General features: G+C 38.4%; 1 protein-coding gene and 1 long non-coding RNA gene across 2 annotated transcripts in view; one reads left to right on the top strand and one right to left on the bottom strand.

Moving 5' to 3' along the window:
* LOC107983005 (uncharacterized) overlaps positions 1-8,712 on the top strand; it is a 118,936-nt gene extending 110,224 nt beyond the window's left edge. Inside the window, exon 5 of the long non-coding RNA XR_009999687.1 lies at positions 8,580-8,712. This is a non-coding gene — a long non-coding RNA (uncharacterized LOC107983005). The remainder of the gene's footprint in view (positions 1-8,579) is intronic.
* Positions 758-18,684, bottom strand: LOC107982248 (keratin, type I cytoskeletal 19). The gene is made up of 8 exons (XM_062957418.1): positions 17,942-18,684; positions 12,969-13,051; positions 9,645-9,801; positions 8,615-8,776; positions 7,346-7,471; positions 4,278-4,498; positions 3,844-3,869; positions 758-2,616 (listed from the first exon to the last, which is right to left on the bottom strand). The coding sequence occupies exons 1-8, from the start codon at positions 18,380-18,382 to the stop codon at positions 2,519-2,521; spliced, it is 1,314 nt and encodes a 437-aa protein (XP_062813488.1). The 5' UTR covers positions 18,383-18,684; the 3' UTR covers positions 758-2,518.
* Positions 18,685-19,566: the final 882 nt, after the last annotated feature.

Genomic DNA, 19,566 nt, shown 5'->3' with positions numbered 1-19,566 from the left:
TGACCAGTTTAAATACCTTGTTTTTTAAAAAATACTTTAAAGTAATGGAAAGAGCAGGGCATTTAAAGTTTAAGTGCCTATAAATAATCTCCAGCTAAGGATCGGAACAGGATTTCCTCACCTATTGCTGAAGAAAACCTTCTCAATAGTAGCCATAATCTGGGTTGATGTCCCAGCAATTGCCCTTTTTCCCGCATTAAGTGGCCTAAGTGCGTTCTAGAGCAAATCAAACTTGAACTCTCCTTAGAAGCCATGGTGACTAAACCAAAGCTATACTTTGTACTTTGGCCATATCTTGAGAACACCTGATTTACTAAAGAAGACAGTAATTGGCAAGGTTGAGGGAAGTAGGGAAAGAAAAAGACTCCATTCCAAATTAATGGACTCAGCCAAAGAAACCACAACCCTGAGTCTGGAAAATCTAAGGAGTGTTGGGGATAGGTGACGTGGTTTTTTCTAAGGTCACCATAAGTTGAAATCGACTTGACAGATTTAAACAAGAAGTTGTGAAAAAGCTATAGACCAGGCCTGCACAATCTGTTCTCCCCCCCCCCCCCCAAGGTGTTTGGGATTCCAACTTACAGAAGCCCTAGCAAGCTTGTCCAATGGTCAGGAATTCTGGGAGCTGAAACCCAAAACACTTGGAGGGCCACAAGTTGTGCAGTCCTCTTAATAACTTTATTTGTGTACCCCGCCTCCATCTCTCCAAAGGGTCTTGGGGCAGCTTATATATGGCATAAGGTACCTAAACCAACGCATAAAATAAACACACAGAACAACACAAAATAAAACCATGAGTATATAAAGTAACAATTTGACAGTAGACAGTAGACTCTTTGTAGAGAAAGACAAAAGGAAGGAATTGGTCTTTGCTTTCTAATTAAGAGAGAGGGAGATGTATCTTCTATCTATCCATTTATCCAAGCTCTAATCTTCATAATCAGTTAAACCAACACAAGCTGTATTGCTTTCTGCCTATTATAAAAACCCAACACTAAGTGACATATTGACCTTGACCTGAATCATGTAGACTCAGAAGATTATAGATTTCTCTTTATTGTCTATTTGGAGGTAGTTGAACATGGTCAGAGGGACAGTTGCTGCTTCTAAAATCCAACATGAGGTGAGAAGTTTGCATACTTCTTTGTGTATGATGGAAGACTTGTATTAGGAGTCAAGGCAGGCCCAGTTAATGTGCAGTTCCATATTTGTAGACTCTTTGACAAGTTATACTGCCAAAAACTTTCACAGTTTTCATTGAAGTGCAAAACAAATGTCTGGCCTCTATGTTCAGGCTTTCTAATGTTTTGGAATTTCCACACCGGTCATTGGTATGTTCTTTGAAGTCATTCCTGAGTTATGGCAACCCTACCTAAAAACCTATTGAGGGTTTTTCTTGGCAAAATTTGTTCAATGAGGTTTTGGCTTTGCAGTTCCTCTGAAGCTGAAAGCTATTTGCCCAAGGTTACCCAGTGGATTTCCATGGGATGCAATTTTGGTCTCCAGAGTTGTAGTCCAGCTGTCAAACTACTATAGTATGCTGGCTTCCACCACACACAATTGTCTCTGTTACTCCGCCTTCCATATATCCTTTGTCTTAAAATGCTCATACAGATATAGGCAGCGATATTGCTAGGAAGAGTAAGGCAGCTGCCTCAGTCAAAAGATTTTGAGTGCCATGAAAATGCCACAGATTAAGTATTTAATTTTATTTTTACTGCCAGTGAGGTGAAGATACAGTTTGTCTCAAATACCAGAATAATTTGATTTGATTTTGATACTTCTATACCTTGAATTGTATAGATGCTGGCTTTATTTTCTGTTCTTCCATTCCCAGATGCCATCTCTTCCCCCCACCTTTTCTCCCAAGTTAATCAGACCCAGAATGTGTTAATTAAGCAAATTTATGTCTGTTGGCCTGATTTACAGATTTTAACTCATTTTTCAAGAAATTAACATTTTTGCCAGTTTTTTGTTTAGTTCAGCATTTTAGATCATCAGTTGTGATAACAGAAAAAGAAAGATTTACCAGATATAATATATAATTCATGGTAAAAGACAATTAAAAGCAGTTTTAAATGTTGGTTGCTTTATATCATGTGAGCTTCCATTTGGCAATCTGACATTGGCAGGTTTTGCACTGTTGCATTAAAAATAAAGTTTCCCTGAGTATGTATCTCTTTTAAAGTTGAAGAGTCCCCTTGGGGAGATAGGGGGGAATATATTATTATTATTATTATTATTATTATTATTATTATTATTATTATTATTATTATTGACAACAGGTTTGAGATTATATGGCCAATGGGTTAAAAATGAATGAATACAGAGTTTTTAAAAGAAGAAGAAAGGAAATAATACATTGCTTCTTTATGAATAGAACAATAGTTTTCTTTGTAATTGAATTCTCTCTTTAAATCTACAGAAAAGAATCCTTTTATCTTCAAAAGGCAGGTTTTGAGATTAGCTCATAGTTTTCCCTCCGAAGAACATAACATGCATTTTGAGCCACATCTGGCTACATCTTCTGTTCCCTCTCATCAACCTTGGATGACACCACTTTCCCATCTACCATTTCTTCCACAACAGTCTTGATCCTCAGAATTTTATTCTTTTCTGGAAATAAAAATACACAGTTAAATACCTACTGGCTGTAATAGGATAGTACTGGCAAATGAACCAACAACATGGCTGTTTTCCATAGTGGAAAACATAGCCCACCAACAAAAGCAAAGCAAAATCTTTATAACTGCATGGCCTGAATCCAGTTGCTCGTTCCAATTAGAATAGACCCAGTGTACCCGTTTCTGAATTGTAAATGCCATTGATTCATTGAATTTCTTCTAATTAGGATTAGCAACTGGACTTAATCCAATTGGTTTTGTGTAAAAACAGCTTGTCTCTTATTACCTTTAAAGGAATGGGTGTTTGAACCCTGGAAATGTTTTTTCCAGTTGACACCGTTGAACCAGTAATACATAACATAACAGTATTACACAACATAAATAGATTAATTTTTGTAAAAACCTGTCAAGTCTCTAAGAAGTTGTGGCAAAGAAATTTCTCTTAAGTGGTTTTTAAAAGGTATTGGTCATGGTATGCAAGACCATTAGTGAAACATGTCATATATATTTTTAATTTCTGAGTAGAAATTATAATTGTTTGATTCCTTTCCTCTCTTTTTACCTTCTAGAATTTCACAGCAATATATATAGGCCATTCAAAATATAGATATCTGTGCATTAAGAAAAAAGCATTCAATTACCCAAAGGAGGAAATGTATGTACCAAAATATGTAAGCCTTTTCACATGAATATCCAGCACAAAAATCTAACAACATAGTTTTTACTGGGTGGGAACAACATGCAGGTGAGATTAGAAGAGAAACAACATAATTATGGTTGAGAGATCTTCACATCCCTGCTTCTCAATACAAGGGTGTTAGAGAGTTACAACTGGATTGTCTTATGAAAAATCTAATTTTCACCAATGAGTCTGGCCAGCAGGACAAAGTGCATGTCCCCTTGTAAAACTTTACAATGTATTGAAAGTCATGTACACTTTTGAAAAACGCTGACAATTGAAATTGAGGATTTTTTAAATAATATGCACAAGAACATTTTAGTCAATGATGAAAATACATATGGAAAAATGTACATGTGAACTGGAAGAAAGGCATATAGAAATACCCATGGCCTTTCAAGTGAAAACATAGAGGGAAAGGTCTTTTAAGCTGATACAAAAATGGACTGGGACAAAAATAATGGTATTCTAACAGTGGAGCAAAAGCATGCTTCACAATTCTTCATATTCCTAGTAAATGGGTGGGTTTCATACTCTTACCTCTTTCGGCTTCTTCTTCAATATATCTATTCAAAAAGAAGGAATCATATGTGTTACCAGTTTTTCTTAAGAACTTAGCAATCATCAATTACTTCCTAGATTTGGGCTCCCTGTCTTATGCATATAGTTGGATGATGTTTTACAGATAAACTACAAGAGGCCCCATTCATTTAATGGCAGGACAACTATGTGTGTGGTAAGATAAGTGCCATTTGAAATACCTCCTCCTCTCCACCAGTTATTGTGTTCAACTAAAGTCAACTTTTGGAATGACACCTGCCAGAAACTCCCAGCCAGCATAGTGTCCAAAAAAGAACTTTTCTGGTTTTTGAATGTTACTCTCTGTTACTCATTCTTTTTCAGCACCCTTCACAGTGATTCTAGCAGTTTGTTGTGCCCAATCTCAGCATCTCTCCCAATGTGTCAAAACTCACCTGGTGTCTTCCCCTTCCAGCAGACGCCGATAAGTGGCAATTTCTGCCTCTAGCTTGACCTTAATATCCAGGAGGCTGTTGTACTCTTGATTCTGCCGCTCCATGTCATTTCGCAACTGCATCATCTGTGCCTCCAAATTGGCAATGGTGGCCTGGATCTGGGCCAAGAGGGCACCGTAACGGGCTTCAACTCCTGCCAACTCATTCTCCCGATCAGCTTTCTGGAAGACAATATCAGGAGTGCAGTTCAAGAGGACTTTCTCTTGGTGATGGCATTGTGTTTTCAGGGAGTACCTGAATCCATTCTAAGTGTTATTTAAACCTTTAAATAGGGTAGTTCCTTTAAAATTCAGAATAAACTATGTATACTGCCCAACTGACATTATCAGCTGCCACCTCAGTTTTACATCCCAAATTTTAAAGAAGATCCTGCTCAGCAACTGACACACAAATAATTAAATGCTTAGCTTCACTGACATTCACTATATTTATACTGTTGGCTTTCCATATCTCCAGATTCTACACCCATGGCTTGCATTTTTTAAACATACCAAAATATAAGGCCTGATTTTTTCCATTTCAAATAAGGGACATCATTTTACTTTGTCATTGTGTATAATGGGATTTCAGCATCCACAGATCCAATGCTTTTGGCACAAGTCTGCCCATGCAAAGCAGGTGGACATCGTACTGAATGAAACATGCAGAATCATCACAGGATGCCTTAAACCTACACCTGTTGATAAACTCTACAAGTTAGCTGGCATTGCCCCTCCTGACGTGCGACAGGAAGTTGCTGCTAACGGTGAGAGAAAAAAGGTCGAACATTGTGAAAGCCACCCACTGCATGACTATCAGCCTCCTCCCACCAGACTCAAATCAAGGAAGGGCTTCATGAGAACCACCACTCCTCTTGATGTTCCTCCAGCAACAGCAAGGGTGTCTCTCTGGGCAGCTAAACCTGGCAATTCTAACTGGATGGCCCCCCAAGAGGGTCTTCCTCCAGGGGCAAAGCAAGAATGGGCAACTTGGAAGTCCCTGAACAGACTCAGAAGTGGAGTGGGCAGATCAAAAGACAACTTGGCAAGGTGGCACTACCTGGAGGAATCCTCCACCTTGTGTGACTGTGGAGCTGAACAAACAACTCAGCATATGTATGCTTGCCCACAATGCCCTGCCTCATGTACAGAGAAGGAGTTGTTTAAAGCTACAGACAATGCGGTTGCTGTTGCCCGCTTTTGGTCCAAAACTATTTAGTTGCTTGTGATTTCTTTCTTTTTTTATTTTTTTTAATTTCCATTATTTGAAATGTATTTGTTGTACAATGCTTTTGACACGAAATAAAATAAAGCATCCACAGATTCGGTATTTTGTAGGGTTGTGCACGGATCCATTTTTCAAAATTGGGCTCCACCTGGTTCAGCCAACCGTAATGGCAAAGATTCTGCCACCATTTTTTCCGTTCACAACAGACCACGTGAAAGCTGAAAATGACTGCTTTCTGTTTCTTTCAGCTACACATGGAGCATGGAGAGGCAGCTGCACGCCCACATGGGGCTTCCCTGTGAGCCCTGCCTCTTAAGCAAGTCAGAAAAGAAGAAAGCAATTGCCTACTATATTCATTTTATGATCCAAAGCCTTGAAACAATCTGCCATTGGAAAACTGAGATTTGGGGTATATAAAGGAAGGTGAAAATGAACGCGTAGGAAATATAACTGAGATTGCATCAAAATTGTAGCAGAAGCATGAAATAATTGAGTCATAGCATGTGTTGAAAACCTGGTGAAGCTATATTTTCAAGAGCAGATGCAGAATAATATAAGAACAACCCATTACACACAGTAGATAACTGAATTTTGTGACCTGGTTAAGTTTTTTATAAAAAAATCTAGTTTTGAACCAAACTGGTTGAGGATAGAATTGGCAGTTAAAATTCTTCCTCAAAATTGACTTCACATTGACAATTTTTTCCTAAGTAGGGAATTATAATGTTAAAGTTACTCCTAATTATTACTATTCTACTAGTGACTAATTGGATACCAATGAGAACAGAAAATGGCTGTTGGCTTTTAGAGTGGTGGCCAGTTGGACTACCCATGTGATCAATACAATAATTCATTGGCCTCAATCTAGTGGGTTTACTGACACAAACATATAATCACATCAGATTGGCTGCATGTGGTCCTTGATTGTTGGAAATAGTGAAAAGGAGAAAAGGTGGTTGCAGATGGCATCATCAGCAAAAGAATAATAGAGTCACCATAAACAAACCACAGAATAAAGCCCCACTTTGAATCTGTTACTTTTAGCTCAGCACAGATCTGTCGAAGATAAAGCATTCTGCCACCTTTACTCACCAAACTCTATCCACAATGGGGTATTGTGTGTCACTTTGCATCATGTTACACTGTATACAGAACTAACGCTAGATCACTGTTTGTGAACAATTGTTTCCTGCTTTCTACCAGTCTAAATAATTCTGCCTGCATTGCTTTACCTAAATATAGACTACAGGCAATCCCCAAGTTATGAACATGATGGGTTCTGTAGGTTTGTTCTTAAGTTGAATGTGTATATAAGTCGCAACAGATACATTTTTAAAGTGTAACTCCAGCCAAAAACATGGTTAACATAAGGGGTTTTTTTTGAGGTCTGTGACCCTGTTCAGAAGATTTCACCTCACTTTCTGTTCCTGTGAGAATTGGATTTTGAAAAGTTTAGCTTGTTGTGGAAATGAGGATTGGTGCTAAAGCTTCAGCGGAGACACCTTTTCCCCACGACAACTCTTCCAGGAGTGAATTTCCCTTTCTGTTGCCTCACTCCTGTTCTTTGCTATGAGTTGTTTGTAACTTGGAGACTGCCTGTATAGAGTTTCCATCTCAAACGATTTGGCTTCTGCTTCACCAATACTACTGTTTTAATCAGCTCATTCCAAATGCAGGAATGGTATTAGATAACTATTTTGGGAATTTGTTTATGGAGGGAACCACAAGAGATTGATGGACAACAATAATGATGTAATTAATCAGTCATAATAATTTCATAGCTATACTTTATCAGACTTTACCAAATTAAGTTGGGTTTGGAGTTCAATCTCAAGGTTCTGAAGAGTGCGTCTCCTCTCTGTGACTTCACCTTTATGGGTCTCAAGTTGTTGGGTAGTAGTAGTCACTTCCACATTCCATTCATCAACCTGATACAAAAAAGGAAAGGCAGGTAGATTCCAATGCATGGTTAGCAAATGGGAATGTACTAAGAAAGGTATTGTTTACTTTGGTATCTGCCTCACCTTAACCCTTCTCTGCTTCTCGCCACACTCTATTCTTCCCATAACAGATCTTAGCAAGGTATTCCTGCCAGCATGTTCCTCTTACTGAGATTAGCTGGAAAAACAATTCTACTGGCAGAAAGGTTTCTGCTTGCTGAAGAGACATGCAATATTAAGTCACTAGATCTGATACATTTTTCTGTTAGGATTGTACTTCCCATCTACATTTTTGCAAAAGTGCATATGAAACATCATGTCCTTTTGAAACTACTTTCTTCACAAAATACAGTTTCCAAATGTATTATAATGTATTGTGTTTCAAAATATGTATTTTTACATGTTTATTTTTTTTTAAAAAATCCAAGAACTGCTTTACAAAGTTTGGAACGTGTCACATGCAAAGGATGTCGAATCACACCTCAGTCTAGGCCAGTGGTTCTCAACCTGTGGATCCCTAGATGTTTTGGCCCTCAACTCCCAGAAATCCCAGCCAGTATACCAGCTGTTAGGATTTCTGGAAGTTGAAGGCCAAAACATCTGGGGACCCACAGGTTGAGAACCACTGGCCTAGGCATTATGAATCAGTTTTCTCTGGCATTCCTGGATCAAACTTTGTTCCTCTGTCCTACGACTTGGGCAAATGAAGTATTCTGGCATTGGGAGGGCAGGCTAACACCACTATCTTGTATATGTTAAAACATAGTAGCTTGCCTTTTAAACACTAGAGGGTCTAGATAAAGATATGACCCCATGTATTTTTTGTGTGAGACAGCAACAGAACTTTCAAGATTTGGGAAAACTTTATGAGCCATTGCTTAGCCTCCAATCCGACTTTGTGCATGGAACAATGTGATGATTTATGTATGTATTTTTATCCTTTACAATTTTATCTTGTAAATCGCCTAGAGCATCGTGGATGGAGGGCGATTAATAAGTAATTAAATGATGATGATGATGATGATGATGATGATCTGTTTTGAAAGAAGTGCTTCAGAAATAACAAAAGGAATTTTGTAATGTCTTTTCCATGCAGTGTAAATGAATGGGAGTGAAAATGCTGAACATCACCTGTTTATCAAACCAGTCCTTGGCCTCTTGGCGGTTCTTTTCAGCAATGACTTCATACTGCTGGCGCATGTTATCCATCATCTGGCCCAGATCAATGCCTGGAGCAGCATCCACCTCTACAGACACAGTTCCGCCCAGCTGCTTCCGCAATCTTTCTGTTTCCTGCAAACATTAGCAAAAAATATTATTGGAAGTTAACTATAAATTGAATTGTTTTGAGATTCTGTACTTCAGGGAGGCATGTAATGAGGATATTCCTTATTGGTTTCAGTTTAGCCAAGGCAGATACTGACAAAGAACTCAAAGAACTTTGAATTTTCAATACAATGTTTTTAAACATTGGCTATTTATCTGTTAACTGGAATTGCACATTAGATTTTCCCCAACCCCATTGTTCTTTCTGCTTTTTAAAGAGGAACTAAATTTAACTATGAATGTATGTAGAATAGTCATGCGTCCTACTTTACAGAGGACAGTCTTCTGTTTTAAGAGAGGCAGTCCTCCTCAAGTACAGCTATAGATACATATTCCTCAGGACCTCATAATAGGTATAGCAGAACTACCGTGTTTCCCTGAAAATAAGACCTAATAGAGGTTTTGCTGAATTGCTAAATATAAGGCCTCCCTTGAAAGTAAGACCTAGCTAAGTTTGTGTTTGGAAGCATGCCCGCCAAACAGAACACCAGAGCATGCAGGATCAGTAAATGTACATACCATAGATTGTTGTACATGGAAATAATGGTAGTAACAAGAAATTCTTGAGAGGATTCACAGTTTGGTTATGCTGGTTTGTGATGACAACTACTGTACAGTATATAATAAATGTTCTTTTTTTTGTTCAACAATAAATGTGAATTCTTTTTCACTGAAAAATAAGACATCCCTCGAAAATAAGACCTAGTTCATCTTTGGGAGCAAAAATTAATATAAGACACTGTCTTATTTTCGGGGAAACACGGTAAGTCCATTTTTTCTGTACCTCCACAACAGAGGATTCATAACATATTGGTTCAATATCACATTTTCTTACCTCCTCATGGTTTTTCTTGAGGTAAGCCAGTTCTTCCTTCAGCCCTTCAACCTGATGCTCCAAATCAGACTTGACAAGAGTCAAATCATCAATTAGTCTCATCAGCCCTGCTGTGTCATTTTCCACATTTTGTCTGAGGTTCAGTTCAGTTTCATATCTATTATAATTTAAAAAGACAGGTCAGCTACCTTCAACTAAAAAGCCAACAGAAAAGAATATCTTCTCAGTAGTGACTATCATTATCTGTCACTAAAGTTAACTACCAAAGGGTACTTTAATCCCAAATTGCATTTGTTAAATGTCTTTGCACATAAGGATGTTCACAGCTATAGAATCCACATCTATTGACATCTTTATAGTTTTACCCCCATGTTGAATCTATATATGATTTCAATGTATTTTAGTTAATATTTGTAGCTATCACTTCTGAGTGGATTTTTAAAAAAACATATGTTTGTTTATGCCTGACATTGTACTTATTACTTGAGGCATTCCCATTCCTGAATAAAATATATTTTGACTAAATTTTGCACAATTTGAAATGCCCAGCTTTTCTATGCACATTTTTCAAATAAATAAATTCTTTTTGAATGTGTATGTTGTGCAGCTGTCCAATTACATACAAACCCCAGAGCTCAAATTGCGCACAGGCTGCGGAACAGAAAAAGTGGGACAGAACACCTGTTCTTGATTTTAGTCCAAACTATCCAGATGATAGTTATACAAATGCTGAACCCTATTTCTCCATATAGCATCAGCACCTTGGACAGCACCATCAAAATAGCAAATTCAGAACAGAGTCACTGCCATACTGACCTTCATACTCCAGCCACTATAAAAACTAATTGGGTGAAATTTCACAAAAGTGGGCACCAGGGTAGATTTCTCACATATTCTAGTTCTTAAAAATAATGGCACAGTGCTTTGATAAATTGATGTAGTGAACCAGCTACACACATGAATTTCTTTGAAAATAACTAGAAAACCATCATAGGATCCTGGATTATTGCAGTGCAGTGTTTCTCAAACTGTGCTCCCCCAGGTGTTTTGGAGTTCAGTTCCCAGAAATCCCAGCCATTGTACCAGCTGCTAGGAATTGTGGGAGCAGGAGTCCAAAACATCTGGAGGAGGACAGTTTGAGAAACACTGCTGCAGTGAATCTGAATAAAATACAACAACCATAGCATACAACTTGTTTCTAATTACTGCCCATGCCTATGACACTGAGCTCTGTTGCATCTAACTTGGTGATGGCATGTACAGGTTTGTGTGTTTCCCCTCAGCATATTAAACATGGTGTTAAAAATTGTCAAATGTCAACTGGTAGATCTTGAGATTGATCAACATTAGATGCATTCATTTAACCAAGGGCAGAAAACATTTTTCAGCCCGAGGGTGTATACAGGTTTTAGTAAATTTCTCAGAGGTAGGTAGGAACAAAAGCAATAGGGTGCGGCCAAAAATACCAGCATAGTTTTACTTAAAGCTCTCATGGCCAATAACTTGCAGGAGAGTATTTTAACAATTTTACCTGTCCAAAATGAAGGAAAGTACTGAATATATATTCTGGGAAACAACCAAACGATGATGTAGTGGAGAAGAGTTTATGACCATCTGGAGCAAGTTGATGGGGTGGAGAAGCAGTTTCCCCTTATCTAAATTAACTGCTAAGCTACATCACTTGGAGCAATGTCATGCATTGCAAAACTGTGTGAAGAAGATTCCTCTTCCTCAGTAGTTTTGCCTACAAAGATCCCAAGTTCATCCAATCCATGTAGGGTTGTGAAATAGTCCTATCTGAACCCCTGGAGAGCCACTGCCTGACATAGTGGACAGTGCTAAAGTACATGGACCTGTAGTTTGATTATAAGGTAGTATTCTTTGTTCTTCTGTGAACAACTTCTTACTTGGTGTTCTCATGGACAACAAATTAAACATGAGCCAACAATGTGACATGGCAGCTAAAGAAGCCAATGGGATTTTGGCCTGCATAAATAAGAGTATAGAGTCTAGATCCAGGGAAATTCTGCCTTGGTTAGACCACACCTGGAATACTGTGTCCAATTCTGGGCACCACAATTTAAGGGGAATGTTGACAAGCTGGAAAGTGTCCAGAGGAGGGCAACTAAAATGATCAAGGGTCTGGAGAACAAGCCCTCTGAGGACCAGCTTAAAGAGCTGGGCATGTTTAACCTACAGAAGAGAAGGCTGAGAGGAGACATGATGGTCATGTATAAATATGTGAGAAGTAGTTATAGCGAGGAGGGAGCAAGCTTGTTTTCTGCTGCCCTGGAGACTAGGACACAGAACAATGGCTTCAAAATTCAGGAAAGGAGATTCCACCTGAACATTAGGAAGAACTTCCTCACTGTGAAAGCTGTTCAGCAGTGGAACTCTCTTCCCCTGAGTGTAGTGGAGGCTCCTACTTTGAAGGCTTTTAAGTAGAGGCTGGATGGCAATCTGTTGGGGATGCCTTGAATACGATTTTCCTGGTTCTAACAGCGGATTGGACTGGATGGCCCACAAAGTCTCTTCCAACTCTATGATTCTATGATTCATGTCTACAGCAGTACTATTATGACTGATCCTTTATTTATTTATTCATTATGTTCATCCTGTTCTTTCTTCAGGTGGTTGAAAGTAATTTACTCATTTTCCCAGAAGTTTCCCATCTAAGTATGAACGGAGCTGTCATGCTTTGCTGTATCAACACAACAGGCATATTTTTGTCATTCTCTGGGCATAATCAGCTTTAATAAGTAACCATTGTGTTTATGATTTGAAAAAAAATCATTTGCACCAGAAAATTTGTAAAATTAACTGTTTTGTCTTTGTTCGGAGGGAAGAGGAGGCATTTTTAAAAGAACCACATTGAGAGTGTGAATGTGTCTTCTCTGAGGATAACAGGAATAGCCACAAAATTTTTGCTAGAATATGGTGGTAGATTTTAAGTAGAATTAAACACTTCTGACAAATAATGCTGAGACAGCATCTAGTTTGTGGGGAGGGGTATGTGAATCTATTTTGGAAAGGTGAGATGAAACAGAAATAGCAGCAGGGAGGGAGGGAGCAATGGAGTTCTTTAATCCTTCTCCACCCACAATTTTTCTCTTTCAGCTTCTAAAGTTACTTTTTGGAGGGATTCCAGTTATGTACATTTTTTAACTTTGCAGCTTTATGGCTGAGAGAATTGTAATGGAAAACCCATGTAAGTTTGTATATGAAATGTACCTCCTGATCTTTGGCACGAACCCATGATAATGAAGTATTATCATACATAACATCTGCCTACTGTATTTGTCCATTACTTTTTGTGATACATACTTGATACGAAAATCATCAGCAGCCAGCTTGGTATTGTCAATCTGCAGGATGATCTGGGTGTTGTCTAGTCGTGCGCCAATAATCTGGGGAAAAACATGGGCACAGAAGACAAGAGATTTGTTATTAAACATCTGGAAGCGGAAATACATGGGCAATGTGGTGAAAGATATGAATATAATAGGAATTGAGCTGAGTTGCTTTTCTTAATAGTTGTTTGATAAAGATAATGAAGTTTCAAACTTTAGTGTCCAGTTCTGCCAGTTTAAGGTAAAGGTAAAAGCCTGAATTAAAATGTAACAGATTTAAAATGCAACCAGATTGCAACAAAACAGAATTGGACTGAATTAAAATACAAGTGAATGAAAACACAACTAAATTAAAACAAAAAATGCATCATAGGGTTCTGCATGTTGACAATTTCCAATTTTTTTCTGGTCTTTAAACTGTCAAATAAGCAGAGGACACCATGTTTTGAGGGGGAGTGCTATGTAAAAAGAGGGAACTGGAAAAGAGCAAGAGAGAAGCTTCGGGCTGCTAGGGTGATAAAGCTACAGTAAAGATAAGAGGCAGAGTGTTGTTGAAGGCTTTCATGGCCGGGGTCACAGGGTTATTGTGTGTTTTCCGGGCAGTATGGCTATGTCCCAGAAGTATTCTCTGCTGACGTTTCGCTCACATCTATGGCAGGCATCTTCAGAGGTTGGGATACCTCACAACCTTTGAGGATGCCTGCCATAGATGTGGGCGAAATGTCAGTACAGAATACTTTTGGAACATGGCCATACTGCCCGGAAAACACACAACAAGCCCATAAGATGCAGATATGCAATTGGGAACAAACACAAAAAGTAACATGTATGAAGATCATTTTAAAAGAAATTATTAATCAAAGAGTAGGAGTTCCTGCTGAGCTGCTGAACTTGCTCACTAAAAAGTCGGTGGTTCGAATCTGGGAAGCAGGGTGAGCTTCTGCTGTTAGCTCCAGCTTCTGCCTACCTAGCAGTTCGAATATATGCAAGTGTGAGTAGATCAATAGGTGCTGCTCCAGCAGGAAGATAATGGTGCTCCATGCAGTCATGCTGGCCACATGATCTTGGAGGTGTCTACGGACAACACCGTCTCTTTGGCTTAGAAATGGAGATGAGCACCAACCCCCAGAGTCTGATACGACTAGACTTCATGTCAGGGGAAAACCTTTACTTTATGTCCTGTTTTAATATATTCATGGAGACGATGTCTGCTAATCTGTAGGATCTTTTGACAGAAAATGAAAAGACAAGGACCAGTCTTGGAAGACTGGGAGCAATAATGAGATATTGAAGGATATATCTGAGCCAGCCATGGGGTTACTGATCTTCATAAGCCACCGACAATGTTGGGCCATTCTCAGAGTGTCTTAGAGTTACTTGTCTGTGTTTCACTGTATCTTACACACACAAGTAGCAGTTTTAAAGTACGGTGGACTCTTGGTATCCGCTGGGTCTTGATTCCAGAATCACCCCATGGATACCAACATCCATAGATGCCCAAGTCCCATTATATTTACTGAAAAGAAAGGGAGAGGGGGTCCATGGAAGAATTCTCACCCTGTTGAAAGCAATGCAAATAATGTGGTTGTGCTAAATGACAAACAGAATGTAAACTCTCTGTTCCCACTGTTTGAATGATGGCCCCTCCCAAGTATCGCTCTACTTTTTATTGACTCTTTTATGGGTGTAACTTTATGAGAAAGATTAGATTAGCTAAAACATGGTGATAAAAATGGGATGGACCAGGCATATCTACAAGGCAATTCCAACCAGCATGTGGAATTTTGGAGCCAATTTTATTTATGAGTAGGTGAGTCAACAGAGAAGAGCAAGCTTCCCCATGTGCCATGAAAATAGTAGTGCCAGTAGTGGTGGACAATACTGTACTACAGCATTTTACCCTGTTTCATAACACAATAAAAATAATAGGTTTCTTCCCAAGGAGGACACGGTGATCTTTGGAAATATAATAATTAGATTTATAACTTTGAGTTCTCTTTGTTTCCATTCAAAATAATCATGTGAAGAATATCAAACTACAGTGATTGGCTCAAGGAGATCCAGTGCATTTCATGGTTTAGCTGAGATGTTTAAAAATATTATTTTATTAAGAAAAACAATCTTTACTGTAAAACTACATATAGGATAAAGATAGAAAAACATAAAACTTCAGAAAATGATAAAGAAATTGCAACGACATGAAAAGAAAGAAGAATACTGAAAGTAAGACAATGATTTCCAACTTTCCTACAGAGTGTTATTTGTGTTATGATGCCTCACTTCTTCTATTACACAGGCCTACACTTGTACTATTTATATGCTCATTCATTCATACTAATCTTCCGAAAGCCAGACTGATGAATTGAACATTGAACTATGATTTTGAAGACCTGCTTTTTCCTGGCAACCCATTGCATAGCTCCATGATAAGTTCAGTTTAGGGTTGGAAATGACTAAGGCCCCTTCTGAACTGCCATATAATCCAGTTCAAAGCAGATAATGTGGGATTTTATTCAGCTGTGTGAAAGTAATGCTCCACCCCTCTCTTCTAGCCTTTGTCTCTTTTATTACTTCCTCCAGAACATAGTATTTGAATTTTGAATGTGCCCTTTGAACATCCTGCTTATTGTCCTTGAATGCTGCTTCCTGTTCCTTAAGGAGAGGGAAGATTTAATTCCAAGTTTTTAAAAACATTTTATTACATTTTAATCAATATTTTGTTGATGTTCAATTATAATGTCTTCATGCTTCTACATTTTTTACTGTTTTTTTTAAAAAAAACTAATTTTAAAATTGTGAAAAGTAGTCGATTAATTGTACACACCTTGAAAAGATGAATTATGGCTTTGCCAATTTATTCTAGGCTGGCACTGTGGGTACCTCTAATTTTTTAAATAGGTGTGAAAAAAATGAGTAGAAAATACGATGTAACAAAATGTGGAAAAAAAATCAGTTCCTGGTTTGAAAGTGCTATTTTCTGTTTAATTGTGCGGTACTTACTTTGAAAGTAGTTGTTATACTCCAAAAAAATTGTTTTTGTGGCTGTCACATTGGTTGAGACTCAATGAGATATTCATTAAAAACTATAGCAAAATGTGCTACAGGCTGTCCCACAAAAATAAAGTTTTTACAGTTTAATAAACTTTTCCCATACTTTTATGATAAATCCAATTAGGAAATGACATTTGTAACCCAGGGACCAAAAATCATGTCACATAGTATTATCATGAGGGCAGCACTATACAAAGAATAAGGATTACACAAACATTGGCCCCTTCTAAATAATTGAATAAAATCCACATTGAACTGGATTATATGTCAGTGTAGTGTCAGATAATCCAGTTCAAAGTAGAAAATGTGGATTATCTGCCTTGATATTTTGTATTATATGGCAGTGTAGAAGGGCCCACTGTCTTCTTTTGCTCACTGTCTTCTTTTGCTGATCAGCAAAAAGTAACTAAGGATAACTTCACTGTCGTGTGAAAGGGTAACATACTTGAAAAAACAGTACCATCACAGTCTGTTTGGTGCTCCCAAGCAGTAGGACTCCCTCCCATAAGACCCTCTTCTGCCATCTTTCTGCCAGAAAGCAAAAAGCCTTTTTTCAGCACTCTTTTGGCTCTTAGGCCCCTTCTACACAACTATATAAAGTCCAGATTATCTATTTGAACTGGATTATGTGGCAGTGTTGAAGGGCCCTTAAACTCATGTGGCAAAGGGGTCTTTTAATGGGATGTGTAGCATTTTATCTTTTTTTTCTGTGATTTAACTGTATATTTTGAACTATTTCTGTAATTTTAATAGACCTGTCTCTTTCATTGTTTTTGCTAACTTTTATGCAATAAGATTTTAGTTGTACTTTGTTTAAGTTTGTTGAAATCCATTTTGTATACACTTACCAAGTGGAAAATATGGTAGGGTGCACAATTCTACACTGTAGAACTAAAGCAGTTTGATTTTAACAGTCATGGCTCAAAGCTCTGGAATCCTGGGATTTGTAATTTGGTGAGGCTCCAGCACTCTTTGGCAGAGCATGCTAAAGACCATGTAAAACAACAGCATCCAGGATTCCATAGCATTGAGCTGTTGCAGGTAAAGTGGCATCAAACTGCATTAATTCTACAGTATAGATGCACCCATAGCTTCACTAACATTCAGGTATGAAGGTTTTAAAGCCTCAAGTTTTTCCTCCCCATTCTGAATGTAAAGTCTGGAAATTTTGATATGGAAAGAAATTTCTTCTCCGTTTTTATAGACCAGATGCAACAGAGGGTCCTTTCACACAGTCATATAACCCAGAATATCAAGGCAGAAAATCCCACAATATCTGCTTTAAACTGGGTTATCCGAGTCCACACTGCCATATATTCCAGTTCAAAGCTGATAATGTGGGATTTTATTTAGCTGTGTGGAAGGGCCTAGAAGAAGTATCTTCATCAGCCTGCCATGTACATTGGACCCTTAGCATCTGCTCTGGATTGGCAATTTCTACCAGCTGCGGATTGCTACCTCCTATACATAAAAATGCATACATCTGAAAGTGGACACCATTTAATGGCGATTCTCTGCCTTTTTTGCCATCTGCAGGGATCCCAGGGCTCACTGTACTTGTTAAAAGAGCTTTTCAGGAAAAAAAATTACAACCACAATCTTTTTTCTGAAATTCAACCACACTAGTCCGAACTAATGCAGTTGAATATAGAAGGACTGAAAACAGACTTCTTAAAGAGTTATACATTTCACTTTTGTGATCTGGATGCATCCTTCAGTTTTATTTTCTTCCATGTTGTCCCTCTCCCCCCCCCCCCAAAATAATATTCACATTCTTTTAATCCAGAATATCAAGAAATGAGTGATTTTTTGTAAATGTCTATACAAACCATTGTGAACCATTTCAGTCTTCTAAATGCATGGGGCAAATTGTTTAGAAGTCAGACAGGTTCTTACCTTGTTTTGGAGGTCTTCAATTGTTTTCAAATAGTTGGTATAGTCTTGTCGAGCAACTGGGGAACTTTTCTCATACCATTCGCGGATGTGTTTCTCAAGATGAGTATTTGCAATTTCTAAGGAGCGTACTTTTTCCAGATAGGTAGCCAGACGATCGTTCAAATTTTGCATAGTAAGTTTCTCATTGTTGGCAAGCAGGAGGTCATTGGTGGAAGTGCCGAGTTGATAACCACTGCCAAAGCTGCCATAACCAGTACTGCCAAAGCCACCGTAGTTGGTACTCGTGGAAATACGGGTACCATAGCCCCCAGCTCCTCCATGAACGCTGGGTGTCCGGTATTTTTTAATGGATGGTGACTTGTAGATTGAACTGGTTAAGCTTGGAGCAGAAGATTGGAAAGAACCTGAGGTTTTTAAGTAGGCAGTTCTGGAGGAAGCCATTGCTATTTTTTTGAATGAAGTAGCTGAGGAACTGTGACTTCTGCAGAGGTTACTATAGAGAGAATGCCCGGTAGGGCAAAATTCATGGATCTTTATACTGATGTGTAAAAAGAAGGCTTGGCAGTGTTGAACTCCACCTGTGCAGATATGCACTTAAGGTGTTGTTGACACTAACAGCATTTTGCCCTATACTATCATCTGACTATAAAAGCGACCTTTAATCAGCAATTCATCACTTAATCAACAATTCACCTATGCTTCAGTTCAAAGTCTGCATGGATCCTGGTTATGTTGTTGCCACCGTGAAGGTACAACCTTTTGAAGACTATTCTTGTTGCTCACGGAAATGGAAGCTTCTGAATCTGTTAATTCTTCTTTGTGTGCAAAGTAGGCAAATGAAACTTCCTAAAATTTTGACAACAAGCCTTTTCACTGAAGACCTAAATTAATGAACCAACAAACAGGTTCATTATCAATCTGTATTAAAGTAGAGATGGGAGTCAGCATAGTGTAGTGGTCTGTGTGTGGGATTATGACTCTGGAGGACAAGATTCAGCCATGAAATCTACTTAGGAAAGTCATACTTTCTCATCCCCAGAAGACAATAGTAAACCTCTTCCAAAGAAATCTTGCCAGGAAAACCCTCTGATAGGTTCGCCTCAATGTCACCATAGATGAGACATGAGTTGAAGGCACACAATAATGATAAGAAGAGCTAGGAACAGTTATTTCCTTTGAGCAGCTACAACTTCCCAAATAAGCTAGGCAGCATGTGGATGGTACTGGAATCCACAAAAGTAAATTTTCCAAGCTTTGATGCAGAGACATCTGAACCGAAGGTGTGCATAGTAGTCTGTTGTCATCCTTTTCCAGTCACTAGATATTGTTTGCAGTGGAGTTGCTCCCAGCACATCCATATAAGAATCTTTCTGCTTTACAAACTGCACTGTCATTGCATTGAATTGGAGATGATCTCACTAGTTGTTTAACCTGACCTCAAGATGATGTGTGAAATCTATTATAAGCACACCTTAAGATCATCATTAAGCCTTTGCCAGCAAACCTCTATTGAAGAAGCTGCATCTAGATTCTGGAAAGTCAAGGCTGGCCTGTTAATGATTTTCTGGATATTGGTGAAGACCTTTCTTCTACAAACAGGCTCGTAGCCAGGATTTTGGTTGGGG

Source organism: Anolis carolinensis, chromosome 6 (genome assembly GCF_035594765.1).
Source record: "Anolis carolinensis isolate JA03-04 chromosome 6, rAnoCar3.1.pri, whole genome shotgun sequence".
In the NCBI taxonomy this organism is placed as follows: Eukaryota; Metazoa; Chordata; class Lepidosauria; order Squamata; family Dactyloidae; genus Anolis; species Anolis carolinensis.
Note: the sequence above shows the minus strand (reverse complement) of the source record. Positions and strands in the feature narration are given on the sequence as shown.

Excerpts from the sequence above, each read along its gene's own strand:
- LOC107982248 (XM_062957418.1), bottom strand. The coding sequence starts at position 18,382 with ATGGCTTCCTCCAGAACTGCCTACTTAAAAACCTCAGGTTCTTTCCAA. Across the intron at positions 13,052-17,941 it reads TTGAAGACCTCCAAAACAAG|ATTATTGGCGCACGACTAGA; the intron begins GTAAGAACCTGT and ends GTTTTTCCCCAG. Across the intron at positions 4,499-7,345 it reads TCCAAACCCAACTTAATTTG|AAAGCTGATCGGGAGAATGA; the intron begins GTAAAGTCTGAT and ends ATTGTCTTCCAG.